The sequence below is a fragment of the Hippopotamus amphibius genome, chromosome 4 (assembly GCF_030028045.1).
Source record: "Hippopotamus amphibius kiboko isolate mHipAmp2 chromosome 4, mHipAmp2.hap2, whole genome shotgun sequence".
Classification (NCBI taxonomy): domain Eukaryota; kingdom Metazoa; phylum Chordata; class Mammalia; order Artiodactyla; family Hippopotamidae; genus Hippopotamus; species Hippopotamus amphibius.
The window spans coordinates 133,026,695-133,047,382 of NC_080189.1; the positions used below are offsets into that span (position 1 = coordinate 133,026,695).

General features: G+C 38.8%; 1 protein-coding gene across 4 annotated transcripts in view; it reads right to left on the reverse strand.

Annotated features, from left to right (window-relative positions):
* The window catches only part of ZEB1 (zinc finger E-box binding homeobox 1), a 199,725-nt gene that overhangs the window by 13,044 nt on the left and 165,993 nt on the right, over positions 1 to 20,688 (reverse strand). For all 4 annotated transcript variants that reach the window (XM_057731302.1, XM_057731301.1, XM_057731304.1 and 1 more), the window contains exons 4-6: positions 18,356 to 18,517; positions 5,713 to 5,915; positions 1,918 to 2,023 (exon numbers count right to left, since the gene is read on the reverse strand). In XM_057731302.1, coding sequence (XP_057587285.1) covers positions 1,918 to 2,023; positions 5,713 to 5,915; positions 18,356 to 18,517 — 471 coding nt within the window. The remainder of the gene's footprint in view (positions 1 to 1,917; positions 2,024 to 5,712; positions 5,916 to 18,355; positions 18,518 to 20,688) is intronic.

Consider the following 20,688-nt stretch of genomic DNA (forward strand, 5'->3'; position numbering starts at 1 on the left):
GGGGGAGGAAAGAAATGAGGGAGGGAGATTAAGAGGTATGAACTTTCAGTTTCAAAACAAACGAGTCAGGAGTATGAAATGCACAGTGTGGGGAATACAGTCAGTAGCTGTGTGCTATCTCTGTGTGGTGACCCAGTGTAATAGGACTTCTTGTGGTGATCATTTTGAAATGTATAGAAATGTTGAATAACAATGTCGTATAACAGAAGCTACCATAGTGTTGTAGCTTAATTATACTTCAAAAACAAACAAACTCAGAGATCACATTTGTGGTTACCAGGGGCAGGCTGCTGAGGGAGGAGGAGCTGGATGAAGGTGGTCAAATGTACAAGATAAATAGTTATAAGAACTAGGGATGCAGTGTGCTAGGAATATAATACAACATGATAATCATAATTAACACTGCTGCATGTTATATGTAACAGTTAAGAAAGCAAATCTTAGATCTCATCACAACAAAAATATTTTTTTTCTATTTCTCTAATTTTGCATGTGTAAGAGATGACAGATGTTCACTAAACTTACGGTGATAATAATTTCATGACGTATGTAAGTCACATCATGCTGTATACCTTAAACTTACACAGTGCTGTATATCAATTATATCTCAATAAAGCTGGAAAAAGAGGACAGTGGTACAAGAGGAAAAATACCCATTATAAAAACACACACATATATATAAAATTGATGAAAACTGTTCAACAGTACAGGAGCTAAGAAATAGGATCCTGTTGCAGGTTCCAAAAGACAACCTTTACCTTCCAGAAACAATGTGTAAAAACAAAAAAACGTATTTGTGTGAATCCTGGTTGGAGCATTTTCAGCTGGTAACTTTAACAGTTTTAAACCCTCAATGAGCAATTCAGCACAACTTCTGGAAATGCAGTTCCCAAATAAAATACAGACATCACCAACCAGCCCTCACAAAGCCGCCCAACCGTACTTTTTTTGCAGGACAATCTTTGTAAAATCTAACGGTCAGTACAATAATTTTCACCAAATAAGCATGTGCAGATACCCATATTTTCTCACTTGTTAGCCAGCAGTTGTTTCTCATTAAAATTATTTAATCTTAACATATCAGAATTAATCAGATGAACAGAGTTCATAATGCGATGTGGGATGCTTTCTACATTTTCTTGATAGCTTTCGTGTAAGCAGAGCCTCCAAAGAAATTTGTTTATAACTTTCTAAAATAGACATAGTATTTTTACCATATAGTAGTGTGCATTTTGTACGTAAAGCTGTAGACAATGAATAGTGTAGAACAGAAGGGTGAGAGGAGGGGGGAGCACATTTTCCTTTAAATCGTCGTTCCCGCCCCGCTGTGCTGCCCTCTCTTGCTGACCCCAAAGCACCCGTGCCACTTCCTGTCTTGAGTTCCATTTCTACTTCTCTCATGTAAAGACCGTCTTTATCTCCTTCATCTCTCCTCCTTCCCTTGTGCACACCGTACCTCTGTACTCTTTATCATTCCATTGTTTGTTGTTGTTTTTTTTGGCGGCGCTGCACAGCATGTGGGATCCTAGCTCCCCGACCAGGGATCGAACCTGCACTCCCTGTGCTGGAACCACTGGACCACCAGGGAAATCCCTCATTCCCTTGTTAACTTTGCAAAAGAGGCAATGAAATTAACATTCATTGGAAAGCTAAAGTGTTTTCAGATTGGATGTCTTGTTAGAACATGCTGTATTCTGATTCGGAAATTTGGAGTATGTCCTATTAACTTGGTATACTTTAGCCAAAGATTAAGCTTCCAATAAAATACCATTTATGAGCAGAAAATTTCTCCACATAAGTGTTTATCCTAAAAGAAAAGCAAAAAGTTTCTAATCATGTGTGTAGATCACATGTAATATTAACTTATTACCATAATTGCTATGATATTCAAAGTAGACAAAGGAAACAGATATTTACCGCTGTGGATTCTTAAGTGCTCTTTCAGATGGTGTTTGTATTTGAAAGCTTTTCCACACTCAGTGCACTTGAATTTACGATTACCCCCAGACTGTGTCACATGTCTCTGTAAGAAAGAATTGGTATTTTATTTATAAAGCAAAAATGCTTTAGACATAAAGAACATCTAATCTGCTAAAAGTAATGTTTTGGTGACTCTTGTTTCTTCAGGCCTCAAATTGTAGCGAGTCACAAAAGTCTAACACTTGGAATATTACCAAAAAGGAGGGTGACTGTGGCAACAGAATTTTGACATAAAGGAAAATCTCCACTTCCTAGTTTAACATGTCAGAATCACTTTATGAAGCAATACAGCCTTTAGCAAAAATCATATATACTTCACTAGGAACTAGAGACGGACTCGCCTGCACTCTGATTCACAGATGAAACCGCGGGTGAGAACATCCAGTCATTTATCTCAAGCAGAGTTACTACGCAGAGGAACAGGGTCTCCTGAATGGAAGAAAAGGCTGGGCTTTTTCAGGACTTGATCCTGTCTCTAGTACGTTTGATATTTCCAAAATGTACCTTAATCTGGTGAGTTAAAAAAATACTTCCATCTTTTCAGCCAAATATAGATTATTATAATAGTTTTCTGTCTGGTTTATCAAATCCCCACTTTTATATACTTCAAATATATATACTTCTGCACCCTTTATTCATCTTACAAAAGGAGTGCTTGAATTGAATTATTTAAAAAATTCTGCTCATAGATCTCCAGAGGATTCCTCTTCACCCCTGAACACAGAAGCTGAGGCTACAGACGCCAGGGTTGCAGCCCGAGTCCCCAGGCTCGTAGCCCGAGTCCCCAGGCTCCTCCTTACCACCTCAGGACCCCACGCCTCAGTTGTCCTGTGAGTCCCAATCTTCTGCACGTGCACTGCTCTTCTCCTCCCTGCTGATTTCTGCCCCTTCTTGGCTATGTTTCCCCTTAATGATGACGGTTAAGACTCTACCCATCTTTCAAAGGCTCAGGTCCTGCTTGCTCCATGCTCTCCCCGCTGGAATCCCTTCTGTCCTCCACCCAGGAAGGACAGACAGTGAGCACACACTGTGTGTTAGGCTCTGCTTCACCCAAACCCCTGGCTTTGAAACCAAATATATGGTGATGACTCCCAAATTTCTCTCTCTAGACGCCACCCCACCGACGCCAGACTCCCATAGCCAGCTGCTTCCTCGATGTTCCCCACCCCACCGGGAAGTGACAGGCATCTGTCACCAGGACTACACTGACCTCTTCATTTCTCTCCTGGAAATTGGCTCCTCCTCTCGTGTTTCTTACCTTTGAGAATAACCCCCTCCTTTATCTGATCATCACGTAGGCCCTGAACTTTGGAGGAATCCTTGATCCCTCGCTTTCCCTTAGACTCCTGTCCAATCGCTCAGCAAGCAACACTGTACCACTGTCCCTCACAATGTCATGTCTGTCACACCGACCGCCTCTGGCCTGGGTCACAGCCACAGCTTCTAAGTTGTCTCCCTGCTCTCTTCTTGTCTCTCAGTCTACTCTCCACCCAACAGCCCGTCGTGCCTTAAAAATAAAACATAAAGCTCAAATGCTGTATCTTTCAAGGGCTTCCCCATCACACTTCAGAATAAAATCAAAAGCGTATATACGCAGGCTTATAGGAGAGCCTGCGTCCTCTGGCCCGTCTCCTCCCTGGCCTCACTCATCTTTCTCTCCTTTGTGCACCTGGCCACCTGCTGCTCCCTGGTGCCCGCTGGCAGGTTTCTGCCTCGAGGCCTTTCAGCTTCTCTGCTCCCCTCTGCCCTCCCCCAGCATCCTGTGACCGGCTCCCTCACTTCATCCAGCTCTGAGTTCAGGCGTCCTAGTCTCAAAATCGTCTCCCTACCCTGTAAAAACAAAATAGCAGCTTTCACCACTTTCTATCCTCTTACTCTGCTTTATTTTTCTTCATGCTACCTGTTTTTATGTCTTACATCTGTTTTCTATCACCTACTAATACAGGCGCTCTACTGTCAGGGACTTTGCTTATCTTTTTCACTATTGTGCCTTTAACACCTGCAACAGGCCTGACACAGAATGGAAACTCAGATATTTGTTGAATGAGTAAATTAATAAGACACAGAAATGCCTATCTTTAGGTCACAGCATGATTTTCAAAGGCCAGCAAGGCAGACGGTCTGCCTTCCAATTTGCTGCCTCCTAACCTAAGCTGTTCCCCCAATTATACTTCCTCCCCTTATCGGTTCTCACATCCATCACGGCTCCTCTCTGACCTTGGTCTGATCGCATCGTTCACATATAAAACTGACTGCCTTTGCACCCATCAGACAAACCCTCACAGAAAGTAGCCTTCATGTTCATCAGAGATCTTATGATTTGTTTTTCTAGCAGCAGAGTTCCATCTGTCCTCTGAAGATCCCTCCTTTGACAAGGGCCCTCGGGGTAGAGAGGATGTGCGGCAGCAGTTGTGGGATGGGGCTGCCCCCCCGCCCCCCATCACCTGAGTAGGTCCTTTCCCAGGGCTTGTCTGTGCTGTGGTCACGTCGGGACGCTGGGGTAGTAGGAGCTTCTGGACTGTCCCTGACAGGACCCATCGGGCAGGTGCAAACAGATGGGGTTTGTCTTTGTGTGGCAGTTTCCCCCCCTCCTGGCACCTGCTCCCACTCCCAGGGCTCTTTCATGGACCAAACCACTGCCCTACCTAAAAGGGAAAGCTGGGTCCCTGCTCCCTGCCCGCCAGCCTCCCACACCCCTTACTTCATGAGTGTTGTCCCCAGAGTCCTGAGAAGACAGGTTGACCCTTCTCGTCATTCTGCTTCTGTTACAATTTTCAGGTTTAGCCATCATAGCAAAGGGGGTAATTTGTCCTCTATGGAATCTGTGATGTAGGCACACAGAGCAGACCCACGCACTCAGGCAGACAAATGTTTACATCCTTGGGTATAAGACACTGGACATGTGCCCCAACCACTACAGATACCCTCGACATATCCTGTGCAGCTGAATACTTATTTGGTTTTTAAATCTAGAATTAAGTAGCTATTAATTGATCACTTATAGTTGATAGTTATCAAACTCTTATAAAAGGACAACTGGCAAAAGCTTCTTTGACTTTAATCCTTAAGTACAGAGCCAACAATTTAAATATAACTTATACTTACAGGACATTCTTGGTTTATACTTCCAGAAATTGAGGCAAAGTGACAGAGAAGTAGAATAAACCATATGAAAATTGTGTCTTCAGATTAAAAATGGTTTAGAGTCTAAACTTTAGATTCTTAGAGGCAATGTCCCTTATTATAGGAAAAAAACCACAGTAGCTTACACTGAGAATAGTCATTGGTTCACAGAAAATTAAACTTAATTGTTATTTGATTTTTTCCTCAACTTGGTCAGCAGTAGGTCGTGTGGTTTATGTAACCAGTATTTATTTTTCCTACACTGAACATTTTAGTAGAATGCATTTTGAAATCCAGTTCTAAAAATGTAAGGAAAACATTTGTTATGGTATAAGCAAAACAATTAAATTGAGATGAAAGGGAACTTATCTGAAAAAGAGAAAAAACTTAGTTACCTCTACAATAGTGCTCATGGTGTTCACATGTGCTTTTACCTCAGAAATGACTACATAATCCAAATGAATAATCACGTTCACTTTTATAAGGCTGCAGACCGGGCACTGTCTAGTACATCCCCCTAATTCTTAAGTATATTAAAACCCTTGCCTCCTGTGGAGGGGCGAGTTCTCAGTGTTTTGGAAAGTTAGTGCACTCAGTCATCTGACTTACTTGATCTCTTCCTGATTTATGGGAGGTCATGTGACGTTCAAGCTGGGTTCTGTATGCAAAGGTGTAACTGCACAGGGAGCAACTGAAGTTATCTTCATTCTTTTCATGGCGATACTTAATGTGTTCTTTCAGAGAGGTAAAGCGCTTATATCCTCTGTCACAATACGGGCAGGTGAGTAACTGGGAAAATGCATCTGGTGTTCCTGTAAAAGAAGAATCATATATTTTAAATTTAAAACATTCAAAAAATATTACCAAAGCTACCACTGAGGCCCTTTGCTACATTCCAGGTATTATGCTTTGTATTTGATCCTCAAAACAACACACGGATCTTCCCCTGCATTTTGTAAAGAGAGAACATAAGGACCCGAAAAGGCTAAATAACTTTCAGCTCACACAACCAGTAAGTGATGAAGTAAGGAGTCAAACGCGTGCTGACTTAAAAGTCCTGCATCTTGTTCACTAAAACATAATTCTTCCCTTCTTTTGTATGATGAATTAGACAAAGAAAAGAAAAGTAAAATTAGAATGTAGGTTACATTTGTAAATGTATGAAATGTATACACACGAAAGGGATTTGCACACTATAACGGAATCTTTCTACAGAGGTAACAATGTCATCATTATTCACTGAATGTTCACTCTTTCAAATCTGAAAAATGACACTATAGTTATAGTCACTGGAGAGTAAGTAGCACACAGACTATGTTTCTCAGACTCCTTTGCAGGTAGGTGTGGCCCTATGCCTGAGTTCAGACCAAAAGAGGGTGTACTGTGGGGAGCTGGCCCTCTGAAGCGCCACCTGCACCATTCTTCATGTTCTTCCCCTCCTGAAACACATGGATGAATTTTCTATATAGTTTTATATGGACAACTATTATGATAGCTTTCAGAAAATAAGGGCGTTATGGATAAACTGTAGTTCACAGAATGAACTACATATTTTTTATATATGGAATCATCTAAGCCCGCCCATCATAAAATGTAATACTATTTGGCCAATTAATATTATTAAACTAAGAGTAGATTTCCATATTTGGTTTATTTCTTCGAAGAACTAAGTTCCTAAGTGACATCTTATTGTAAATATCATCTTACCTTCTTTTTGAATTTCTTATAGAAAAACAGACTACCAAAGAAAATTTCATAACAATCTTCAAATGCTTCATAAGCATGTGTCACTGTTACTGAAATTCAAGTTCATGTAAATTAAATGTCTTGCTCAAGGGCCAGCCTGCAAATAATAAGCTGAGCACCTGACTCTACATAGATAAATACATTGAAATATGTATCAAATTTATAAATAAAATCAAACCACCAAGACCTCCAAAGTTTATGCTGGTATCTTTTGCTATCAGCTAGCAGGGCAACTGGAAGCAGAGAGTTTTCTGTTGCTGATGACTCTGACATGACCCATTTCTTTGGGGACTAGATTAGCCACGTGAGGATATTTGGGGGGAAAATCAAGTTATGCTTTGTCTAGTATCAACTTCCTATTTGTACAGGCAAGTGGGAAGTCAACATCTGGGACACTCTCCTTGCCAGAGTGCCTGGCTATCCTCCTGCTCTCAGCTGGTGTCAGTGGCTAACGTCAGAGTCCATCGTTACAGGTGTTTTGTCATCTGTACCACAGTCACAGTGTGACTCCATGATTCAAGCTGCTTGTACTCCTGGGTCATAAGCTGTCTGTCCACAAATTACATTCTAGTTTCTCCTTTGCCTTCATGATTAACCCATCTAATTAATAAACAAAATACGAATAATTCTGTAAAATGACAAGTTGCTCATATTTAAACAGTAAGTTCTTTTCACAAATCACTATCTATTGAATCTTCTCACACATATGAGACATGAATTTATTCTTTTAGGCCAACAGCATAAAACAATGAAAAGTAAATAAATAATTGACGTACTAAGTTATAGAATAAAAGTTAAAATTTTTGTTTCTGTTTTAAAAATTATTGGATTATTGTTTTTTAAAAACTCACTTTATAGTAATGAAGACATGACAAGTAAGGAAAAAATGCTTCTTTTAAGAATTCCTATAATAAACTTATGGTAACAATTCAATACTGAAAAATCCAACCTGTTTCTGACTGTTTTTTGAACCGTAACTTCTTTATGTATCCGTGACCATGAGTATAATTTCTGTATTTTAACCTTCCCTTAGTAGGCAGCCTGATATAACACCTGTGAAAAAACTCCATGATTTCTTTCCCAGTGAACCAAAATCTGTGATAAGTTAACCTGTTGGAATAAAGCTTCCCTACATACTACTTGTGACGTGCAGGATGGTATGTTTAATCTATTAAAACACTAAAAACCTAAGTGCTTCTGAAGATAATCACTTTTTATATGTAAACAGATGTTGCTGATGTTTACAGAATATCTACTATGAAATATTGTATTAGCAGTTAAATTACATATTATACCTGAAAGTAATGAATACCTGAATTAAAAACAAATTGTATAATTCAAATGTTTTATATATTGTAGGACTTCCCTGGTAGTGCAGTGGTTAAGAACCCACCTGCCAATGCAAGGCACATGGGTTCAAGCCCTGATCCGGGAAGATCCCCCATGCTGCAGAGCAACTAAGCCCATGTGCCACAACTACTGAGCCCGCACACCTAGAGACCGTGCTCCAAACAAGAGAAGCCATGGCAATGAGAAGCCTGTGCAGCACAATGAAGAGTAGCCCCCACTTGCAGTAACTAGAGAAAGCCTGTGCACAGCAACGAAGATAGGTTAGAGCCCCAATTTTTATGGGACTTTACAAAGTTTAACCTTATTTGATCTATGCAATGGAACGTTTCTTTAGTTTTATTTTCTTTCACTGAGGCTTTCTGAAAGCCGCTTTGTTACATAAAAATTTTACATATTTATACACATCTGCATTTAAAATTTTCCATTTCCCTTTCATATTTATTGTAATCTACTACTTCTTCAGGTGAAATGTTAACACATTTTCTTTAAGAGAAAAAAAAAAAACATCCAAGAAACAAAAGTAGAAAAGTAAGGCCCTACAGGATTATGAGGCCAATAAGTACAGACTCTGCAAATATGCAAATAGATTAACAGAACACATATTATTAAGCTGAAATGCAGTGTCCCCAGGGGTAATTACCTATGGTTTTCAAAAATGTGTCCTTTTGCCACACTGGAGGGAACAATTCCTAGAGTACCCTACTTCTTTTCCCTTTGTCACCAAATTAGCTACAGAAATTCTATCTATTCTGGAGTGAAACTTCCCTTTCTGCTCTTTTTCATAGCTGATTCCTGATTTAAGGAAGGTACAGCTGACTCTTCTCAACGGAATGTTTTTTCTGTACCATCCTTCTTGATTTCCTTCAAAAATTTAAAACCTAATTGTTACAATACCATTTACACTAGCACCAAATGCTGAAGTAGGCATAAATAAAAAAAAATTATGTATAGATTTATTTGAGGAAAACTACAACTTTGATGAATGAAATCAAAGAACTGAATAAATGGGGAGATATTCCATGTTCATGGATAAGAAGTCTCAATATTGTCAAAATGTCAGTTCTTCCCAACTAGATCTATAGAGTCAATGCAATCCCAATCAAGTTATTTTATGGATAATGACAAACATTCTAAATTTATATGGAGAGACAAGAGACCCAGAAGAAGCAAGATAACACTGAAGGTGAAGAATAATGTTGGAAGACTGACACTGCCTGACTTCAAGGCTTACTATAGAGATATAATAATCAGGAAAGTGTGGTGTTGGTGAGAGAACAAACAAATGGATCAAGGGAACAGAGTAGAGAGCCCAAAGAGCAAAGGCAATACAATGGAACAAAGACAGTCTTTTCAACAAATTGTAATGGAATAACTGAACATTCACATACAAAAGGAACGTAAACACAGACCTTACACCCTTTGCAAAACTCAAAATGATCACAGACCTAACTGTAAAATGCAAAACTACTAAGACTCATAGATGACAACAGAAGAAAACCTATACGACCTTGGGTATGGTAATGCCTGCTTAGATACCAAAGGCATGAGCCATGAAAGAAAGAATTGATAAGCTGGACTTCATTCAATGAAAAAGTTCTGTTCCATGAAAGACAATAACAGGAGAATCAGAAGATAAGCCACAGACTGGGAAAAGTATTTGCAAACAACATATCTGAAAAAGGACTATTATCCAAAATATACAAAGAATTCTTAAAACTCAACAATAAGAAGTCAAATAATTAAATTAAAAAATGGGCCAAATCATAGTCACCTTCCTCCTCCATCTTCATGATGGAGAATCAGGAAATCACTACAGGAACTACTGAGTTCAAGAATATATACCTGAGATTAACGTAAACTTGAGGACAACCTGAACTCATCTCCTCTCACGAAGACATCAAAATCACAACTAACTGCTGAACAACCATCAACAAAACAGGGCTGGAACTTACCAAAAAAAGATATTCTACTTTCAAAGACAAAGAAAAAGTACAATGAAACAGTAGAAGGGTCGCATTCGCGATAAAATCAAATCCCATACCCGCCAGGTGGGTGATCCACAAACTATAAAATAATTATATCACAGAGGTTTTCTCACAGGAGTGAGAGTTCTAGGCCCCTCATCAGGCTCCCCAGGCTGAGCATCTGGCATTGAGTGGAGGAGCTCCTAGAGCACTTGGCTTTGAAGGCCAGTGGGGCTTGACTGCAGGAGCTCTACAGGACTGGGGGAAACAGAAGTGCCCCTCTTGGAGGGTGCACACAAGGTCTTGTGTGAGCTGGGACACAGAGGAAAAAGCAGTGACTTCATAGGAACCTGGACCAGACCTACCTGCTGGTCCTGGATGGTCTGCTGGGGAGATGAGAGGTGGCTGTGGCTCACTGTGGGTAAAAGGACACTGGTGGTGGAGGTACTGGGGAGCACTCATTTGAGTGAGCTGTCCTGGAGACTGCCATTTTGATGCCAAGACCTGGCCCCACCCAACAGCCCTTAGGTTCCAGTGCTGGGATGCCTCAGGCAAAACAACCCACAGGGTGGGAACACAGCTCCACAGACAGGCTGCTTAAAGTCATCCTGAGCCTACAGCCACCTCTAAACACACTCCTTGACATGGCCCTGCCCACCAGAGGGACAAGACCCAGTTCCATCCACCAAGGGGCAGGCACCAGTCCCTCCCACCAGGAAGCCTGCACAAGCCTTAGACCAGCCTCACTCACCAGGGTACGGACACTGGAAGCAAGAGGAACTATAATCCTGCAGTCTGTGGGATTACAAACAGAGAAGGTTAGAGAAGATGGGATGGCAGAGGAATATGTTCCAGATGAAGGCACAAGATAAAACCCCAAAAGAACAATTATGTGAAGTGATAGGCAATCTACCTGAAAATGAATTCACAGTAGTGATAGTAAAGATGGTCCAAGATCTTGGAAAAATAATGGAGGCACAGACCAAGAAGATACAGGAAATATTTAACAAAGAGCTAGAAGATTTAAAAACAGAGTTGAACACTATAATAACTGAAATGAAAAATACATTAGAAGGAATCAATAGCAGAATAAATGAAGCAAAAGCATGAATAAATAGCTGAAGACAGAATGGTGGCAATCAATGCTGTAGAACAGAATATAGAAAAAAGAAATGAGAACTATTTAAGAGACCCCTGGGACAACATTAAATGCACCAACATTCACATAATAGGGGTCCTAGAAGGAGAAGAGAGAGCGAAAGGGCCTGAGAAAGTATTTGAAGAGATAATAGCTGAAAACTTCCCTAATATGGGAAAGGAAACAGTCACCCAAGTCCAGGAAGCACAGAGTCCCAGGCAGGATAAACCCAAGGAGGAACACACTGAGACATATTAATCAACTTGACAAAAATTAAAGACAAAGAGAAAATATCAAAAGCAAAAGAGAAAAGCAACAAATAACATACAAGGGAATCCCCATTAGGTTATCAGCTGATTTTTCAGCAGAAATTCTGCAGGCCAGAAGGGAGTGGCAGAATATATTTAAAGTGATGAAAGGGAAACACCTACTACCAAGAATACTCTACTCAGCAAGGCTCTTGTTCAGATTTGACAGAGAAATCAAAAGCTTTACAGACAAGCAAAAGCTAAGAGAATTCAGCACCACCAAACCAGCTTTACAACAAACGCTAAAGAAACTTCTCTATATGGAAAAGAAAAGCCCACAACTAGAAACAAGAAAATAACAAATGTGAAAGCTCACTGGTAAAGGCAAACATACAGTAAAAGTAGGAAGTCATCCACTCACAAACATGATATCAAAACCAGCAATCATGAGAAGAGAGTACAATGCAGGATATTAGAAATGCATTTGAAATCAAGAGACCAGCAACTTAAAACAATCTTGTGTGTGTGTGTATATATATGTATATATACAGACTGCTATATCAAAGCCTCATGGTAACTGCACACCAGAAATCTACAACAGATACACACACAAAAAAGAAAAATGAATCCAAAACAACACTAAAGATAGCCATCAAATCACAAGAGAACAAAAGAGGAAGGGAATAAAAAAGACCTACAAAAATAAATCCCTCAACAAACAGCTCATGCAGCTCAGTATCATAAAAACAAACAACCCAATCAAAAAATGGGCAGAAGCTATAAAAAGACATTTCTCCAAAGAAGACAAAGATGGCTAAAAAGCACATGAAAAGATGCTCAACATCACTAATTATTAGAGAAATGCAAATCAAAATTACAATGAGGTATCACCTCACACTGGTCAGAATGGCCATCACCTAAAAATCTACAAACAATAAATGCCCAAATCTACAAAAATAAACCCCCTCCCCAAATTAACAAAACAGCAATAAGAACATACATATTGGTAATTACCTTAAAAGTAAATGGATTAAATGCTCCAACCAAAAGACACAGACAGGCTGAATGGATACAAAAACAAGACCCATACATATGCTGTCTGCAAGAGACCCACTTCGGATCTAGGGACACATACAGATTGAAAGTGAGAAGATGGCAAAAGGTATTCAATGCAAATGGAAATCAAAAGAAAGCTGAAGTAGCAATACTCATATCAGACAAAATAGACTTTAAAATAAAGACGGTTATAAGAGCCAAAGAAGGAAACTACATAATGATCAAGGGATCAATCCAAGAAGATGTAAGAACTGTAAATATATATCCACCCAACATAGGAGCACCTCAATATATAAGGCAAATGCTAACAGCCATAAAAGGAGAAATCAACAGTAACACAATAACAGTAGGGGACTTTAAACCCCACTTATATCAATGGACAGATCATCCAGACAGAAAATCTATAAAGAAAACACAGGCCTTAAATGACACATTAGATCAGATGCACTTGGATTGGTATTCATATAGTGTTCGGCCCAAAAGCAGCAGAACACACATTCTTTTCAAGTGCACATGGAACATTCTCCAGGATAGATCACATGCTGGGCCATAAAGCAAAACTGGTAAATTAAAAAAAAAATCATATCAAGCATGTTTTCTGACCACAATGCTATGAGATTAGAAATCAACTACAAGAAAAAAAAAAAAAAAAACTAAAAAACACAAACATGTGGAGGCTAAATGATATGCTACTAAATAACCAATGAGTCACTGAAGAAATCAAAGAGAAAAAAAAATACCTACAGACAAATGACAATGAAAACAAGATGATCCAAAACCTATGGGATGCAGCAAAAACAGTTCTAAGAGGGAAGTTTACAGCAATACAATCTCACCTCAAGAAACAAGAAAAATCCCCCCAAAACAACCTAACCTTACACCTAAAGCAACTAGAGAAATAAGAACAAACAAAACCCAAAGTGAGCAGAAGGAAAGGAATCATAAAGATCAGAGCAGAAATAAATAGAGATGAAAAAACAATAGAAAAGATCAATGAAACGAAAAGCTGGTTCTTTGAAAAGATAAAAAAAATTAATAAACCTACAGCTAGACTCATCAAGAAAAAAGGGAGAGGGCTCAAATCAATAAAATTAGAAATGAAAAAGGAGAAGTTACAACAGACACCACAGAAATACAAAGGATCATAAGAGACTACTACAAGTAACTGTATGTCAATAAAATGGACAACCTAGAAGAAATGGACAAATTCTTAGAAAGGTACAATCTCCCAAAACTGAAAACCAGGAAGAAATAGAAAATATGAACAGAATAATCACAGCACTGAAACTGAAACTGTGATTAAAAAATTCCCAACAAACAAAAATCTAGGACCAGATTACTTCACAGGCGAATTCTATCAAACATTTAGAGAAGAGTTAACACCTATCCTTCTGAAACTATTTCAAAAAATTTGAGAGGAAGAAACACTCCAAAATTCATTCTATAAGGCCACCATCACCTTGATACCAAAACCAGACAAAGATACCACAAGAAAAGAAAATTACAGGCCAATATCATAAATGAACATAAATGCAAAATTCCTCCACAAAACACTAGCAAACAGAATCCAGCAATACAATAAAAGGATTATGCACCATGATCGAGTGGGATTTATCCCAGGGATGCAGGGTTTCTTCAATATTCACAAATCAATCAGTTAACAAATTGAAGAAGAAAAACCATATCATCATCTCGATAGATGCACATTAACAAACTGAAGAAGAAAAACCGTATCATCATCTTGATAGATGCAAAAAAATCTTTTGACAAAATTCAACACATATTCATGATAAAAACTCTCCAGAAAGTGGGCATAGAGGGAACCTATCTCAACATAATAAAGGCCATATATGACAAAACCACAGCTAACATTACACTGAAAGATGAAAAGCTGAAAGCATTTCCTCTAAGATCAGGAACAAGACAAGGATGTCTGCTCTTCCCACTTTCATTCAACATAGTTTTGGAAGCCCTAGCTATGGCAACCAGAGAAGAAGAAAAAAATAACAGGTACCCAAATTGGAAAGGAAGAAGTAAAACTGTCACTGTTTGCAGATGACATGATACTACAGATAGAAAATCCTAAAGATGCTACCAGAAAACTACTGGAGTTTATCAATGAATTCAGTAAAGTTGCAGGATACAAAATTAATACACAGAAATATGTTGCATTCTTATACACTAACAATGAAAGATCAGAAAGAAAAATTAAGGAAACAATACCATTTACCATTGCATCAAAAACAATAAAATACCTAGGAATAAACCTACCTAAGGAGGCAAAAGACCTGTACTCTGGAAACTATAAGATGCTGATGAGTGAAATCAAAGATGACACAAACAGATGGAAAGATACACCATATTCTTGGACTGGAAGCATCGATGTTGTTAAAATGACTATACTACCCAAGGCAACCTGCAGATTCAATGCAATTCCTATTAAACAACCAGTGGCATTTTCTGCTCATCTAGAACAAAAACCTTAAAGTCTGTATGGAAACTCAAAAGACCATGAATAGCCAAAGCAATCTTGAGAAAGCAAAACAGAGCTGCTGGAGGAATCAGGCTGCCTGACTTCGGACTATACTATAAAGCTACAGTCACCAAAACAGTATGGTACTGGCACAAAGACAGAAATATAGATCAGTGGAACAGGATAGAAAGCCCAGAAATAAACCCACACACCTATAGTCAATTAATCTATGACAAAGGAGGCAAGAATATACAAAGGAGAAAACATAGTCTCTTTAATAAATGGTGCTGAGAAAAGTGGACAGCTATGTGTAAAAGCATGAAATTAGAACATTCTCTAACACCAAACACAAAAATAAACTTGAAACTGATTAAAGACCTAAACGTAAGACTAGATACTATAAATCTCTTAGAGGAAAACACAGGCAAAAGATTCTTTGCCACAAATCACAGTAATATCTTTTTGGATCCACCTCCTAGAGTAATGAAAATAAAAACAAAAATATACAAATGGGACCTATTAAACTTAAAAACTTTTGCACAGCAGAGGAAATCATAAACAAAATGAAGACAACCCACAGAATGGGAGAAAGTGTTTGCAAACGCAACTGACAAGGGATTAATCTATAAAATATACAAACAGCTCATGCACCTCAGTAGCAAAAAACCCAAAAACCCAATCAAAAAATGGGCAGAAGGTCTAAATATACGTTTCTCCAAAGAAGACATACAGATGGCCAAAAAACATATGAAAAGATGCTCAACATCACTAATTATTAGAGAAATGCAAATCAAAACTACAATGAAGTATCACTGGTCAAAATGGCCATCATCAAAAAAATCTACACACAATGGAGAGGATGTGAAGAAAAGGGAATCCTCCTACACTATTGGTGGGAATGTAAATTGGTGCAGCCACTATGGAGAACAGTATGGAGGTTCTTTAAGAAACTAAAACTAGAACTACCATATGATCCAGCAATCCATCTCCTGGGCATATATCTGGAGAAAATCATACTTTGAAAAGCAATATGCACCCCAATGTTCACTGCAGCACTATTTACAACAGGCAAGAAATGGAAGCAACCTAAGTGTGCACTGACAGAGGAATGGATAAAGATGTGGTGGTGAATATATACACACACAATGGAATATTATTCAGCTATAAAAAAGAATGAGATAATGCCATTTGCAGTAACATGGATAGATCTAAAGATTACCATATGAAGTCAGACAGAGACAGATATCAAAGGATATCATGTATATGTGGAATCTAAAAAATAGTACAAATGAACTTATTTACAAAACAGAAACACTCACAGTCTCTGAAAACTTATGGTTACCAAGGGGGAAAGGTGGGGTGGATAAATTAGGAGTTTGGGATTAACATATACATACTACTATGTATAAAACAGATAATCAACAAGGACCTACTGTATAGCACAGAAGACTATTCAATACTCTGTAAGAATCTATATGGGAAAGTAATCTGAAAAAGAATAGCTATATGTACAACTAAATAGCTTTGCTGTACACCTGAAACTAACACAACATTGTAAATCAACTATCTCCAATGTAAAATAAAAAAAATTTAAGAATGGTCCAAGGACTGTGTCACCTCATCAAAGAATATATACAGATGGCAAATAAGTATGAAAACATGCTGCACATAATATTTCATCAGGGAAATACAAATTAAAAACAGTAGGACACCACTATACACTATTAGAATGGCCAAAATCTGCAACACTGACAACATGAAATATTGGCCATGTTGTGGAGCAACAGGAACTCTCATTCATTGCTGGTGGAATGAAAAATGGTATAGCCGCTCTGGAAGATAGTTTGGCAGTTTCTTCATGAACTAAACATACTCTTATTATATAATCCAGCAATTGTGCACCTTGGTATTTACCCAAAGAAGCTGAAAACTTTTTCCAGGCCAAAATCTGTACGTGAATGTTTATAGCAGCTTTGTTTATAATTGCCAAAACTTGGAAGCAACCAAGGTGTCCTTCAGTAGGTGAATGGATAAATAAAATGTACTACATCCAGACAATGGAATATTATTCAGCATTTAAAAGAAATGAGTTATCAATCCATGAAAAGGCACAGAGGAAACTTAAATGCATAACTAAGTGAAAGAAGCCAATTTGAAAAGGCTATATAGTATATAGTTTCAACTATAAGACATTCTGGATAAGGCAAAACTACGGAGACATAAAAATATCAGCAGTTGCCAGGGCAAGGGGGAGGGGAGGAAAGATGAACACGCAGAGCACAGAGGATTTTTAGGAAAATGAAAATACTCTGTGTGATATTATAACGATGGATACATGTCATTATACATTTCTCCAAACCCATAGAATGTACAACACCAAGAGTGAACCCTAAAGCAAACTATGGACTTTGGGTGATGATGGTGTGTCAGTGTAAGTTCATCCTTGGTGAAAAAAAAAAGTACCCCTCTGGTGAGTGATGTTGATAACGGGGGAGGCTATGCATGTGTGTGGGCAGGGGTATATGGGACGTCTCTGTACAATTTTGTTGTAAACCTAAAAATGCTCTAAAAAGAGTCTTTTAAAAAGTTGATTACTTGACTATTAAGCTAAATCTATCTATTAAACTGGGAATCCTGGAAAAGCCAAGTCAGATTTAGGATCTTAATACTTAAAATATCCTCAAACATTCCAAGTAACTTTCTAGTTCTTGGTACAGATATTACATAAAATTTCTTACAGGAATGTTTTCATCTGTTTCTAGTGCATGGAAGGCAGAGTGACAGCCTGTTTCTTTTCAGGAGAGTATGAACACATTATTATTGTATTTTACCACTCTTTATACACTGGCTGTTCATATCAGAGAGGACCAAAGTAGATACAGGAAAACCATTTGTCTCCAAATTCGTATGCTTTGAACCAGACAACCATGTTTTTCTTGCCAGAACAGCAGAGAATAAGCAAGTGGCAGTAGGGTCATCCTGCTTCCCATTTCTACTACCTGCTGCCGTGTAAGTGAATGGAAATCAATGTCCAGGCACTGTCCTAAGCATTTCACATGCAGCGGCATCACACTATGTAATGAGATGCCACTGATACGATGCTACACTGTTACCATGGATAATGTTCCAGTGATTAAAGAGATCACTCTCTACAGCCACTTGCAATAAATTTTGGTTTTTGAAAATGTTCCCTGTATTAGAGTGGGTTCCCACTTAGAGTAACGGAAACAATAATCCCTTAGAGATGAGAACACAGCTGCCGCGAAGCTCCACTTACCGTTTTCATCATGCCCGCTGGCCTCTGGCGTGCCCTGCCTCTGGTCCTCCTCGGGCGCCTCGGGGTAGATGACTGCAGTGTCTTGTTGTTGTAGGAACTCTTCAACATTAGGATCATGGTTTTGTTCATTTTCTGCATCTGAGTCGCATTCATCATCTTTTACTAAAAGAAATGCATACTCTATAAAAAGCAATTTCACCACCAAGTTGTTACATAGTTTTCTTAAATAAGAAATTGTTTCTCTTGAGAGAATACACGATTATTCTTGAATTTGCAGGAAATATTTACTTAACATTAAAAACAATTTACTCATTGTTATAATCTATTAAGAACTGTTTTCGTAAGTTTAAGGTGTTATGAAAGTCTTGACATAGTCACAATATCCCTTTTAAGCTTTAGGGTACTTCTATTTTACTCTTGAACAAGACACAGAGAAGGCTGGCTGAATCCCTAATTTATCAACCAATGATAAAGCAAGGTAAACAGGAAAGGAGAAAAACTCAGTTCTCAAGGCTCAGTCCTTCCTAGCAACCCACTGTATTGTATTTACTTGCAGTTGTACTTGAAATCTGAACCATTTTCTGAATGACAAACTGCTCTGAAGTTCAGTTCACTCACATGATTTCTCACAAAATAGCTTTAATAGTTCTCTACAGTCAGAAAGAGTCAAAGAGTATCAAATTGATAAGACTGCTTCCTATCTCCCCTAGTGCTCAGATACAGACAGGCCTGTTCTGTCTTTCTGCCTCAGTAAATGTGTAACTGTGGGGTGAAGGAGAGTCATTTTCCCTGAGTCAGAGGGTCCGAGGATAACAGCATGTCTTCACTTGGAGAAGGCGGCCCAGAGCGCTGCTGTGCTGCAGGGCGGTCCTGGTACCCTGGGGTTTCCGTTCTTCTCCTCCTGGAGAAGGGTCTGCTCCATGCTGCTGGTAACTGTCCTGGGTCAGTGTGGCCCTTGGGTGTCTCCCGGGTGACCTCTTTACACACTTCAAACTGAACTCAGTTCTAAATTTACAGAGCACCAGACTGAACTGGGCCAAATTAAAATGGTGACGTAAGGGCATCTTTTTGTTCAACAGTTACTAAAGCAATCTTGCACAGGAGTAGTAACCCAGCTCCCTGGGGTGGCTGCTGTTTAAAAACTTGGAACCAATGACATAATAATAACAGTGACTAGTCATTTTTTTTCCTCCTTTTAAATATAGCCAATGGATATTAATTATTTAGTATCTGCTATACACAGCTGACCCCCGAACAACATGGGTTTGAACTGCAAGGGTTCACTTATACTCGGATTTTTTCCATGGCAAATACTACACTACTACGTGATTGTGGGTGGCTGAATCTGTGGATGTGGAACTGTGGACAGAGAGGAACCCTGTATTGGGAGGGCTGACTGTAAACTACACATGGATTTTCCACTGGGGGGAGGGTCAGGCGCCCCTAACCCCTGTGTTGTTCAATAGTAACTGCCCTGAGAACTATATTTTTTAGTTGACGCCTGTGTTAACCAAACCAGGGTTACTGGATCTGATAGGGAGGTGAAGGCTCTTTAAGAGGGAAGCCGGTACTGCTGGTTTAAAGGGAATCTATTTCTAGATCCTCAATTTCCATGCAGGGTCCTTCCTAGAATCCTGAAAGTTCTTCTTTCTACCCCAGCTTTTCACAGTCCTTTGCTCTAACTTCAAAGAGGCAGATCCCTCCCTCCATCCCTTACATTAACATGGTGCATTGCCCTTGAAGTGTAAAAACCTCCAGCTTGCCGAAGTAAAACGATTCAAAATACTGATTGGAGGAAACCTTTATTGATCAATCAGGGCAACTTAAGAGCCCTCTCCGCGTCCAGCCTTTCCTGTTTACCTGGATATCTATCAGGGGTAAAGCATGGCAATTGAAATGGGGATATTTTGGCTCTAGTTACAAAGCTCTGAAATCAGCTACATAATATGCCCAGAGGGAGTGAGAGTAATTTTCCTTTAATGAGCTCACCTGTTTCATTCCATAACTATTATTAAAAAATTGACTGCTCTTCAGGAGGCTGGTGAGAGTAAAGCAAAGAGTATTCTCAAAAACCCTTCTTAGGACCTGTCATTAGCTAGAAAAATAAGCACTTCTGCATAGCTAAAGCAGTACAAATCTGCATTATTAGGTCTTTTCAGTGTAACTTCAAATTTTCAAGTTAAACTAGATTAAACTCACGAATGAAATTTATATTTTATGTGATGTCTTATGGAGAAATATAGATTGGACAAGTTACTTAAAAACATTTTATCAGATTACATTACAAAATATTTATTTCAATTAAAGTCTCCACTTTTAAATGTTTATATTTT